At 36.2% G+C, this 14039-nt stretch overlaps 1 protein-coding gene across 1 annotated transcript in view; it reads left to right on the top strand.

Annotated features, from left to right (window-relative positions):
- Nucleotides 1–14039, top strand: part of LOC108514453 (uncharacterized) — a 245172-nt gene that overhangs the window by 28414 nt on the left and 202719 nt on the right. Inside the window, exons 2-3 of the mRNA XM_017850734.1 lie at nucleotides 991–1189; nucleotides 11577–11721. Of these exons, the coding sequence (XP_017706223.1) occupies nucleotides 1094–1189; nucleotides 11577–11721 (241 nt within the window). The 5' untranslated portion in view covers nucleotides 991–1093. The remainder of the gene's footprint in view (nucleotides 1–990; nucleotides 1190–11576; nucleotides 11722–14039) is intronic.

Below are 14039 nucleotides of genomic sequence, written 5' to 3'. Positions count from 1 at the left end.
AATTTTTATATATATAAAATTCATATATACATATAAAATTTATATATGTATTCATATATATATATGAATTTTTTAAGTATTAACTCACATGACCATAAGGAGGTCCCACAATAGGCTGTCTGCAGTCTGAGGAGCAAGGAGAGCCAGTTGGAGTTCCAAGACTGAAGGACTTGGAGTCTGATGTTTCAGGAGGCATCTAGTATGGAAGAAAGATGTAGGCTGGGAAACTAGGCCAGTCTCTCTTTTCACATTTTTCTGCCTGCTTATATTCTAGCTGCACTGGCAGCTGATTAGGTTGTGCCCACCCAGATTAAGGGTGGGTCTGCCTTTCCCAGCCCACTGACTTAAATGTTAATCTCCTTTGGCAACACCCTCACAGACACACTCAGGATCAATACTTTGTTTCTTCAATCCGGTCAAGTTGACACTCATTATTAACCACCAAGTCACCCATAGCAGTACTGCAGACTGGTCATTGTTTGCAGTATCACCCTTGCCGTCTGCTGATCCTATAGGCCGTGATCCTACCACCATAGTACAGAGCCTCTCAATTCAAAGTATTTGAATCAAAGTTATTTTTCTGATGATGTTTGGTTAACAGAATATCAGTGTCAAATAATCAAATAATTTTGAAGTACTCTGTAGTTTAAAATAGCTTCTGGGACAAGAAAATTATTTGAACTAATCTGCCCTGTCATATGAAAACATTCTATTTTGAATACTTGTAGATAGACTGAAAAATTCACTTTCTTTTGGATTTCTTTTATTCAGAAGGTTAATTTTATCCATGTAATATTGATCTTGGCATAGTCAACCCTCTTTGGAGGACCTTATTGACATGTTTGAATTCTATGTACATGTATTGAATTCTATGTACAAGTTATAATATATTTCCTATTTCAATGTATTCATCATTGAAAGAATTTAAAACTGTTTGTGGAAGTGTTAATTTTCCATATTATCTATAATAAGAAATTGTTTTATTTTTAGGATAAAAGGTACTCCAAATAAAACTGATAAACTTGACAATAAAGTTAAAAGAATTGGACCACACATAGAAATCTTCCAAGTATTCCGAGAAAGAAAAAAATTCATGATTACCCCAAAATTGATTAGAATGGTCACCATCATGCAGGCATATGTCAGGGGATGGCTTGAACGCAAAAGATTGCAAAGAGTAATGACCAAGGTAAGCTATACATCAGATATTATAATGTGTTTAAAATTTCTCATTAGATTCTATTAAGTAGAATTTTTCAATATGCCTCTAATATTTCTAAGTAAAATTCTGTGTACATACTTTTTTTTTTTTTTTTTGAGATGGGGTTTCGCTCTTGTCGCCCAGACTGGAGTGCAATGGCGTGATCTTGGCTCACTGCAACCTCTGCCTCCTGGGTTCAAGCGATTCTCCTGCCTCAGTCTCCTGAGTAGCTGGGATTACAGGTGCCTGCCACCACATCCAACTAATTTTTGGTGTACATACTTTAAGAAAATGTGATGAATAATCTGCTATGATGACAGTTTTAGACTGTGCAAAGATGGAGACTCCAAACAAAAGGCCTCATTTATCCTTAACTCAGCAATTCTGGGACCACCTATTCTTAAACAAGGATATTTTGAAATAACTTTGCACTAAAGTTGTTTCTTCTTTGCTATCTGCTTATTTTCTGTTTAGAGCAACTTTCCTTCACTTCCCACACTCCTGGGTACTCTTGCAGTGCATAAATGTCCAATTTCAAAGAATTACACACACATGCAAATATCTACCTGGTCAACTTTCATAGATTGCAATTTTGATTTTTAAAATAAATAATGCAGATCCATTTTGGCTGGGCAAATGCAGAAGAACCTAAGTGGGTCCATCTTGGAAAACCTTTGAGAGAACCCAAAATGTCCTCATCTTGAGGGCTAAAGTTTTACTGCTAATAAGGAATTTGGGAAATTAACTATAAATAAAATATATTAGTAGTGCCCACTCCAATTCCTTGATCTTCTGGGAAAAACCTCTGGAATAGATTTGCAGTGGGCATCCTGAACACATTTCTCTGACAATGTGGTGATACTGTTAGAGTTAATCCATCTGCCTATCTCTGGGTATACATGTTTACATGTACTAACATGTGTAAATTAATATGTATGTGAATCACATATGTAGTTCTGATGATTAAACATCATAATACATGTAAAACTCTGGCAAAAGGTAAACACTCCATATACTTAATCCCATAATTTTGTAAGGTAGCTGCTATATCTGTTTTATTGCTGAAAAAACTGAAGCAAATAATTTGCCCAAAGTCAAACAGCTGGTAAGTGAAAGAGCTAGAATTCAAACCCATGTCTGTCTAAGACATTGAAAGATCCGTGGTTAAATTAGACTTAAATTTCTCCAAAATGGGAAATGAACTGATTTTCTTACTCCACAAAGCTCTTTCTTTCCTATAACTATCTATATTGATAAACTGTTCTGCCACTCATTGCTCAAGCCATAAACCTGGATGTCTCTTAGATTCTTTCAACTTTTTCACTCCCATATTCAATTGGTTCCACTTTCATGATGTTTGTTGAACTGCTCTTCTTTGTACTTCTTGCCAGAACTTCCTTTAATCTACCCTTACATGGAGAATTGCAATAGTTTCCTAATTGATCTCTATGCCTACAAACCTACTTCCATCAAATCTATTTGCCATGTGCCATATTTGAAAAATTCCACTATTATTACCTTATTTCATTTCTTATAATCTTTTTGAGGGCCTATATCACTTACAGGATATAGTAGGAACTATAACATAGTACACATGACCTCCCTGTTTTGGCTCTTGCGTTTTGTCAAGCTTCATCACATCATACCCCCTGACATATTCTCTGTGTTTTAGCAAACTGCAAATCTTGATTGTTTCTTGTCATCTTATATTTTCATGCTGTTCTCTCCTCTGCCTTCCTTATCTTCTGATAAACTCCAATTCATCTTTCAAGATCTTCCTAAAGTATATTCACTTAGACACTCTCTCTTGTCCATCAAGCAGAACTGATCTCTCCATTTTTCTGGTCATTATTGTGTCCAGTTTTTGCATTGTTATCATCTGTTTACATGTTTGACATGGACAATATGGTTTATATGACTTATTTGGAAGCACATACTCTTCATTTTTCTATTCACAGCACCACAGACTACCTTGACACATAATATATACTCTATCATTTTAACTGTATGCATGTATGGTCTAATATTTTTTCTTGTTTATCTCTCTGTTTGTATACATATATTTTTTAGTGTGGCTAGATTGATTGCAAACTCCATGAAGATAGGTATCTGTCTGTCTTGTTTGTTTCTGTATTCAAATACCTAGAATGGTGTTTCATATGTAGTAGGCACTCAACAAATACCTATTGTATTTGATTATATGTAGGCACTCAACAAATACCTATTGAGTGGATGAATTAATATAATTGTAGAAGTTTATCATGGCAGTCTAAGGAGATCTCTCACACACACACACACACATCCTTAAAGTTCTGCCTACACACATTTGATACATGCTATATAATTTAATTATAGCATTTCCTAATATCAGAAAGAATTATAGAATCATTCATAACCTCTGGGACAAAAATGAATCTAAAAAATTGAGAGAGGAAGAATGGGCCAAAGATGAGGGTGAAAAGAAGTGATTTAATTGATAAGGAAAATGCTGAATTTCTATACGGAAATAGGATTTGAGATAAAAAGAATGGGAAGTACTTTTAAAGGATCAGAGCCAAAATAAAGTAGATTTTTTACTTTTATTTGGTTATAAAATTTGTTATGATTTTCTTTTTTATTCCATCATTGGCATGGTGCTTTGTCTGTTGGATGATTGCTTTGCTGATGTGGTTACAGTTGTTTTGCCTAGTGTCAAAATCCTAGTGTGACAGCCTGTAATGCAGTTAATAGTAAGTTTCTTGGACTGTGCCTATGTGAAGGGTTGCTGTTGGGGGAATTCTTTATAACTTTCTGCTCTAGAGGGTGCACAGCAAATTACTGAATAATTGTCAGCACTGTGGCAGTCCCTGCACTGGGAGACTTCCATAGTCATGTTGCTTTACTGCCACTCCAGAGTTTGTTGCTGTGGACAGTGTCTGCTAGAAGTTTAAGATTACTGAAGAGACTATACGATTTCCATTCCCTATGAAAAATTTAGTTTGGAATTCTTTAGAAATAATGAAGCAGCATCAAATTGTCTTGCCAGTCATACATCAAAAGACCACAGAGATTGCTATATTTTAATATGATTATTTTTCCACAATTAAAATGTCCTTTTCATTAAAATTTTGTGCTGTTTGTTTGCATGTGTTTTGGTATAGGTAATAATGATATTACAAAATCATAAAGACACAAAACGGGGTTCATTCCTTGATGTAACGCTTCTAGGATCTTACTTAATTTCAATATTTTTCTCTAAATATTTATAATTTTAAAGTTTTAATCCTAAATTAAATATATTTGATTGCTATTGACTAAAAATGTTGAAATTCCAGGACATTGGAATGGTTGATAGCTACAATAATAAAAAGTGTTTGAAATTGGCTTTTAATAAATATTTGTTGAATCAGTAAATTTGGAACAGCCCTGGAGAATCTGAGTTTCAATATTACCTTAACAATGTCTTATACATAACTCAATGGTCTTCAATATTTTGGAGGTTATAGAATTCTTTGAAAATTTGATAAAGTAGGAATTTCCTATCATTGTCTCAAAAGAACAAAACAGAAATAATAACAAAATCTGAACCTATTCGTGAACCCTATAGGACAGGGCACCTTGTATAGCAACAGTCCCCAACCTTTTTGGCGCCAGGGACCAGTTTCGTGGAAGACAATTTTTTCCATGGACGAGAGCAGGGGCAGGGATGTTTTCAGGATGAAGCTGTTTTGCTTCAGATCATCAGGCATTAGATTCTCATTAAGAGCACACAACCTGGATCCCTTGCATGTGCAGTTCACAATAGGGTTCTTGGTCCTATGAGCATTTAATGCTGCCGCTGACCTGATAGGAGAAGGAGCTCAGGCAGTAATGCTCGCTCACCCACCATTCACTTCCTGCTGTGCAGCCTGGTTCCCAACAGGCCACAGAGCAGTTGGTTGGGGACTCCTGTTGTATAGAACAGTTTTATTACATAACATGTGTGCTAACACTCACAAGTACCTGGAGACCTATGTTCGTTTATTCAATAACATATGTATTTTTTAATTTGATAATAGCCACTATATACTGGGTCCAATTTCCTGCCTGGTGTGTGAAGAGCATACATAATCTAGTGAGTAATGCAGACAACTGAAAGAAGTCTTAGGTATCATCAGAGCATTTAGAAAGGCCATTTAACCCCAAGTGTGTTTGATGTGGCAATTGGATAAGACCAATAAACTGAGATCTGGAGGGTGAGGGGTAGCTTTATTTTGTCAGGTGTACTGGGAGGCTGAGAGGCACAGGAAAGACCATATCAATAAGCTTAGGTGAACTATTTACATTTAAGGGGCTGGGGCATAGTTGGGAGGACAATGGCAGTAAAGGAAGTTGAAGGTAGGAATCAGATTAATAACGTTCTTAGAAACCTTAATAAGGAGTTTATACTTGGTGTCTGAGAATGGATGCCTTTAAAATAGATCAGTGACACAAATATATTTGAATTTGAAAAATTACTGACTTTGGACAATGGATTGGGAGGAGAGGGTGACAAAATGGAAGGGGAACAACTAGTATGCTTTTTCAGTAATCTACTGTATGGTGGTGATGGGGAAATGGACAGTTGATAGGACTTTGGGTTTGGTTGTATTTGGAGATAAGGAAGAGGGTGGAGTCAAGAATGATTCCCAGGTTCTTGTCTTGAGCAATCTGGTGTATGGTTGAGAAATGCAGAATTTAAGGGGAGGGGCAGGCAGGAGGGAGCAGTAGAAAGGAATGAAGGTAGAGTCCAATTTTCAACACTGGGCTTAAAGCTTCTGTGGAAAATCCTTGAGATGTCTGGGAAGCAGTTGAATATATGGGTCCAAAATTCAGAAGGGAGATTGGGCCATAAAGAAAGACTTGGGATGCATCAGTAGTTCTTAAATTATTTCACTGAGGAAGAATGTAAAACCCTCTCATCTATAAAAGTACCTCACTTTGGCAATGAATCTCATCATATTTCTGAGAAAGCTCTTCCCCCAGGTGTTGCTCCTTTACTTCATTCAGGTCTCTGCTCACTGTCACATTATCGAAAAGCTGTCCCATACTAACCTGTACAAAATAACTCTCTAATCACTCCTTGTGTCTTTTAAAGCACTTTATTGTTCTTCATGGCACTTACTACCACCTAACCTATATTCGTTTGTTAGATTATTGCTCCTTTCACTAAAATGTAACCCCCTGGAAACAGAAATTTTATCTTTCCTGTCTTCACAAGGTCTTGTACCTTCTTGGCCCACACTAGGAGCCTAATACATGTTTTTAATAAATTATTTTCAAGAGAGTGAAGGATGCATAACAGCATTTTGGGGCCAGGAGGATTTGAAATTTGAGGAACCTCTTCTAAATATGTTGATGCAGCTCCCTGACCAAGGATGCCCTCCTTGAAACCTGCCACCACCCATAGATTTGAGAATCATCATTACTGATACTAACTGGAGCCACGAGAGTCAATGTCATTGTCTAGGGAGACTATATAAAGAGAGAATCCTACAAAGAAAGATTGAGAGAAACTGGTTGGCGTTCAAAGGGAAGCAGAAGATGAGTATTCCACAAACATGAAAGTAGTAACAAGAGAGTTAAGAAGAAAACCAGAAGATGTTACATCAAGGAACTTGAAAGGCAGTACAAGGAAGAGGGTTAGGTCCACAGTCTCCAATGCTGCTAGACAGAATTTTCTGGCTTTAGTAACAGTAAGTTCATGCAGTGAAAACATCTGCAGTAGATAAATTGAGGCACTATGAGGTTTAGAGAAGGATAGTTTAAGATAAAAGATATTTATGTATGCTTAAATGCTCATTGGAAGAAGCCAGTAAGAGGGAAAGGTTGTCAATACAAGAAAGATGAAGCTAATCCATATTATAAGGCCTTTAAGGAGATTGGAGGGGGTGGATTTCCAAGATACTTGACAAGATTAGCATTAAGTGAGAGGAAACATATTTCTCCATTGCTGCAGGAGAAGAAGATGTATAGATGCAGTTAAGTATTTAGACTTGCTGGTGGGAAGTTGAGGTTGCAATAAACTAGTTGTTTTTTCTTCCTCTTGTGAAGTAAAGAATTAGGCCATCAGGTGAGAGTAAGCATTTAGATGGGTTTGAATGTCTGAGGAGATTGAGGTACTACAGAAAATGACAGAGAGATGCCTTAAAAAGCATGCATGAAATTCCAGGCCACTTTGAGAACCTCACTGAGATTGGTGATCAAGAATTGGAGTGGTATCATTTCTTCAGGTTGTATAATTTTCTTTAGTAATTATGAAAAATGAGGCATGGAGATGTAACATAATTACCCAAAGTTGGACATCTTGCAAGTGACATAGATGAGAATGAATTCTGAGAATCAAACATAAGTCTGTCTCGCTCCAGAGCACTGTAAAACATGAGACCATTCTGGTACCAGAATTGTCCAATCATTGCAAATGGTGGAATCTTTTCTCAGGTCAGGAAATTCCAATGTTTGGAGTTTCCTGCCGAAAGCCAAGGCTAGATAATACTCCCACCTGGCGCTAATAGAGCTAATTCAGGTGAGCTCACATCAGAAACATGAAGATAAGAAGCACTGCCTGTAGAGAGGCACCCTTTCTATGGCAATTAGGAGCTGCTATTTAATGTTTTTCAGAGTACACTGTGGGGGGGAAACAATATATTTTTATTTATATTTAATGATAAAGTTGACCAAGAATGTTTATATAACAGTTTTCTATACTGAGCAATTAGACATAGAGTGATTGAGGCATATGCTTCAGGTAATAGTAAAAATAATCTCTTTGACTCAGATCAAAATGAGTACAGCAAGCAACATGGACACAGAAGAGAGGCCTGAAAAAGTGCAAGAGGAACCAAACCTAGGAGAGACACATGTCCAGTAGCTATGCATGGATAAGGTCTTCACTAGTTTCTTAGTGGATGGGGAAGTGAATATAAGATTCACACAGTGGTATTTGTGGCTTGCATATTTGTAAGTGTGTGTTTATGCATATGAGATTGAGATGATGATTTAGAATGTTCAATTATTGTTTCACTGTGTATAGGTTTAGTCATTTAAAAAAATGTCCCTTTTGTTTTATAAGGTTTTGAATAAAGACTTTTTTGATATTTTCATACCTAAATGCTTAGACAAGGTTAGACTTCAATAAATGTGGTCAAGATATCTTCTTATAGGTCTATAGCATTTTCTTTTCAAAGTTAAAAAGTCAAACTGGCAAAATATTTGCTGAAATATGACACAAAGTTTAAAAAAACCTAACATGTAAAGATCTCTTACAAACTGATAAGAAACACACTAACGGAAATTAAGTCGTACTAAGTGTCATATGATGGTGGAATTCTCCAAAAATTGAATAAATTACTTAAGAAAAAAAGACATAACCATATCAAGCAAAAGCAAATTGAAATAAATACTAGAAAATTTTATTAAATGTTGATAAGTATAATACATTTGTGCATTAAGATAATAGAAATTGGAACATTATAATCAGTAATTTGCAATAACTATATGGCAATATTGCTGTTGTAAGTAGAAATTTGTATTTTTTTCTGATAAATTCTACCTTGAGAAATATTTAGACTTATAGTGAAAGATTTACATACTGAAATGTAGTAGCACAATAGCTGAAGCATATTTCCATGCAAAAGGCTGGTAGGGAAACTCCCTGTAATAAAAACCACATGGATGGACCATCGTAATTTTCTCTGGCTCAACTTCCTAACCATGAAACGCCCTAGGTGACCTTCCAAATGCCTGAGATCTGAAAAGGGCTCCCTTACAAGATAGGTTGTGTTCCCCGAAAGAGGTATTACATTCAGAGGAAAAGGTACTCAAATTGAAGTTGGTGGTTGCCCAATGCCCTTCCTTTTCTCAGAGACATCATCTGTCCAAGTAGCACATTCCAAGCGGGAACTTTCCTCTTCATGTTTTAAAGATACAATCAAAACACTGCTTGATTCTTAATTATAAGCAAAAGAAATCCAGTTACAGATTTAAGCAGAAAGATGTTGAGGAGGATATTGTACACAGGTCTAGAGAACTAAGTTCAGAAACATAAAGGAATAGTAAAGGCTGGGTAGCTCCCAGTAATCCAGCCAAATCCTATACAGAAAGAGTGTGATGCAGACACTGAATCCTGGGTGTTCCTGACTTCACAAATGCTGCCCTTGAAAAATGTATATCTGTGCTACAGTTACTCTATCACACAAATAGATTTCTCACTGTTTCACTCTTAAAAGCATTATTTGTTTCCATTCAAAGTTTGGGATTGGTGGAGTTAATGATGAAGTTCATGTGTCTGCATCCTAGCAACAGAAGAGGTATGAGTCATAAGCATCTGACTTTTGGCTTCAAATTGTGGGAAGTGGGTTCTGCCTCCCACTAAGATTCATATGTAGGGAATGTGCCAAAAGTGCAACCAATTTATTATCTTTTAAAAAGACAAGCCTATTGAACAAAAGGCAGATTAAAATACACATTGAAAATGCTATTAAATGTTGAGAGACATTAGCAAACATCCACAATCTGCTATTAGATGGAAGGAGAAAGGAGAAGAGAAAGGTAGTAAAATTATGCTAATTTATTTTTCATTCAAGTAAACAAAAAATATTATTTTACATAAACAGAAAATAACATGACAGAAACAAGAAAAGTAATGTGTAATATGGGCCGGGCGCGGTGGCTCACGCCTGTAATCCCAGCACTTTGGGCAGATCACGAGGTCAGGAGGTCGAGACCATCCTGGCTAACATGGTGAAACCCCGTCTCTACTAAAAATACAAAAAATTACCTGAGCGTGGTGGCGGGCGCCTGTAGTCCCAGCTACTGGGGAGGCTGAGGCAGGAGAATGGTGTGAACCTGGGAGACAGAGCTTGCAGTGAGCTGAGATCCCGCCACTGCACTCCAGCCTGGGCAACAGAGTGAGACTCCGTCTCAAAACAATAAATAGATAAATACATAAATTAATTAATGTGTCATATGAAATATGCTAGCAAACAAACAAACAAAAAAATCTTGTAGAATGGGTGAAAACACGGCCAGGCGCGGTGGCTCCTGCCTGTGATCCCAGCACTTTGGGAGGCCGAGGTGGGCGGATCAGGAGATTGAGACCATCCTGGCTAACACGGTAAAACCCCATCCCTACAAAAATACAAAAATTAGCCGGGCATGATGGCAAGTGCCTGTTGTTCCACCTGCTCAGGAGGCTGAGGCATGATAATCGCTTGAACTCGTGAGGCAGAGGTTGCGGTGAGCTGAGATCACACCACTGCATCCACTGCACTCCAGCCTGGTGACAGAGCGAGACTCCGTCTCAAAAAAAAAAAAAAAAAAAAGAATGGATGAAAACACTAAATTAAAAGGAATGTAGAGTATAGTTAAGTGGGCTCTCGAATGTCTCTATGCTAGTTTCAAAACCAATTATACAACTTACTGGCTATGGGACGTTGGGAAAATTATGTAAAGATTTTCTGCTTCAGTTTTTTCATTTGTAATATGGTATGCAAAACACAGAAAAGGAAAGCCTACTCAGCGGAAAATGTAAATGTAAACACATTCCTAAACAAACAAGAAGTAATGAACATTTTAAAAATTAAGCCTTTAAGAAGTCAAAACAGGAAAATAAATCTAAATATTATTTAGAAGTAAATTAATAAAGATATACAGTGACATTAATAAGCCAGAAAATGTAAAATGTAAAAAATAATTGACTTGTTAACTAAAAGGGAATTGCTCTTTAGAAAAGAGAAAACAAGTACGAAATAGGTAAATACTTAAAACTTTAAGAAAAAAACTGTTCTGGTGGAATGTTGAAAATGCATACAAAGAAGAATGTAGTCACAGGTAAACTAATAAAACAAAATGTGCATATATGCTGAAAAGGGTTAATTTCTTGAATATTCAGAGATTTTTAGAAATCAACAACAACAACAAAACCTTAAAAGCCCAGGGAAAATAGGTAAAGGACATGAATGTACAATTTCCAAAGGAAATAAAAGAGAAAGATTTGAGCAACTAGAGTGGACTGCTTAGACAGGAATCATCCATTACAGAATAATACCTTAATAAGACTACATCGTTTCTGGCAGAGTGGGCTACATATTATAGAAATCTGGACACAAGTGTAGGAAGTGTCTGTGAAAGAAGCAAATATTGGAAGCTCTGTTCTATGGGAAGTATGAATATATAATAACAAAGCAATTCATAATGGAAATCTCTGAACTATAGGGAGATTGTGTTACTCTACAATGCATATATTTAACCAACCTGGGCAACAAACAATAAATACACCCATAATCTAAGAAACTAGGTGAAATAGACTAAATGAAAGAGGCAAGTCATATTAAATATAAATACCAGAAATATATAAGGAGCTTTTTTGTCTTTGTAGGCTTTGTATCATGGACCGGATATGAAAGCAGTTATTAACATGTATGGCAGACTAATCCACCGTGTTAGATATCGACGTGGTCTTTGGAGGACAAGACAAATTGTCAACTTATCAGAGCTAGAGGAATGGATGGACCGAAAAAAATGTAAGTGATGCAGACACTTCTGGTTTGAATTTAAGTTTGGAGTTAATTTAACCATGGAAATTTTAAATATAATTACCTATAGAAAGCAAAGGTAGATTATATTTTATATTGCTGTAAGCAATTTGCATTTTAAGTTAGCATGTTGTATATTTGAATTAATTTATTTGGATCCTCTGCAAGTAACAGAAAACTCATTCTAGCTAACCAAAGCAAAAAGGAAATTTAACAGGAGAATATTGCAAAGATAGTTAAAGAGTTGGATTTCAGACTGAATATTAAACACAACTGCTTCAGAGATCTAGGGAGCAGGAAATAAGGGACAATCTCAATTTGCCTCTGGGGGATAGATAACCCCTTACCACTTAAAGACTCTTTGTTGCTATGCTTTAAATTCATATTCCAGGGAGATAACAACTGATACGTATAGCTTGAGTCACAAATCCAACACTTTGCAATGGGAAGGTAGGGAATCTGGCTTGAGAGTTGCACCGAAACTGTTCATTGGAGGAGGGATAGCTACACAAAGGAAAATTAAGTATTTATACCAGAATAGTAGTTAATGGACAGTGAGCATACTAAACAACATATTGCTTATTAGTGTTAGAATTCTATTCATAGAACAAATTCTCTAATTTATATCTTAATTTTCAGAGATTCCAATTTATATTTATATTTAATGAATTCAGTATTGCTTAGGATTAGGATAGATTATTAGAGCCAGTTTCTTGACTAAAAAAAGATACAAGTAAATTATATTTAATTGGAATCATTGTCTTGCTGCTTTATAAGGTAAAAATGTGAAAATGTTGGTAGTCTCAGCTAGTCATACAGTATTTATTTTACATTTAAGACTGTAAGTTCCATGAAGGGATTATGTCTGTTATATTTATCACTATCTAGCAAATGCCTGGTTTATAAGAAGGGCTCAAAAATATTTGTTAAAATGATAGTTTTCATTAAGTTATGATAAAATTATGTGCTAAAAGCTATTTACTGTTAACCAGAACTCTTTGAGTTAGAATAGTTTCTTTTCTGTGGCTAGAGGTAAAGGGAGGAAGCCGGAGAGAGAGTGGAAAGAGAAAAGAGAGAGGGAGATTGTTCTATATAAGTCAGAGGTTGCTAGATTAATTCACCCAGCCCAGCCCAACAACCTGGTTTCTAGAGAAAAGAGCAGAAAGGATCAAAGTGTTGGAGAGATGGAAAGACAGGAAGAAGAAAGAATGAGAAAGTGCGAGAGAGAGAGAGGCAGAAAAAGAGAAGATCCTTCTCCCATTAGGAAGCTACTTGGACTCCTTTTACTTATAGAACCGAGAAAGAGTCAGATTTTAAGACTTTTGCCCATAAACTCTCCATACCACTAGTACAAAATTCAGGAAGATCTTAGTACTCTTTTTATGAATAGTAGTTTATATTATATAATCTAATATGAATGTACTGATTTTATAATATGACAATATATACTAAAACCTTACAGTTATTACACTGGCCAAATTTTCTTTTCCATCCACTTTAATTTTTAGCTACTGACTTCCAAATCACATATCCTTTCCAAAATGCTCCTACTGTTTTACTCAATTAGTCTTCTCTTGATACCCCAAACTATCACTAATTTGATTTTTTCACATTATGGAATGTTGCTTATTTTTCGTATCTTTACTTTCTTTCCATGATTTCTCCTTCTCAATTTGTAACTGCAGATTTCAATATTTTTGCATCCTGAAATATCCCCTTTGTTTGAAAAAAATAATGTGATTTCTGTTTTCCATCCTGGACTCTGGTGCTTTCTAGCTGAGAAGCTTTTTGAGTAAAAGTCTTAAAGATAGTGAGAGATAAGCCAGGTGGACTATGGGGGGAAGAAAGTTCTAAGCAGGGGGAGCACCAAGCACAAAGGCCTTAATTTGGAAGCTGCTAGTCTTGGAGGAAGCCAGGAGACTAGTATTACTAGAATGAAGTTTGTGACTGGAGAACAGAGCAAGATGGAATTGGAAAGGTAGTCGGGAGCACAGGTTTTGTCAAACTTTATAGACCGTTGTATTTTACCTTGAGAGAATTGGGAAGCCATTGGAGGATTGGGAACAGAGGACTATGAAGCAACTTGTGTTGCAGACACCACTCTGGTAATTTTGTTGAGAATAGGCTAACATGTGGCAAAAACAGAATAAAGGAGTCCAGTTAGGACAGATGGTGGTCTGTCCAACATGGGAGCTGAACAGTAGAACAGAATTTGGTAAATGAATAATTTAAAGAATTACCAACCAGAGCATCCATTTACATTGAGGGGTAAAGTAACTCAATAGAGACAGAATTAGCAAGTTCTA

The sequence above is a fragment of the Rhinopithecus bieti genome, unplaced genomic scaffold, assembly GCF_001698545.2.
Source record: "Rhinopithecus bieti isolate Rb0 unplaced genomic scaffold, ASM169854v2 scaffold_2451, whole genome shotgun sequence".
In the NCBI taxonomy this organism is placed as follows: Eukaryota; Metazoa; Chordata; class Mammalia; order Primates; family Cercopithecidae; genus Rhinopithecus; species Rhinopithecus bieti.
The sequence above is the reverse complement of the archived record's forward strand: the minus strand, read 5'-3'. Positions and strand labels throughout refer to the sequence as shown.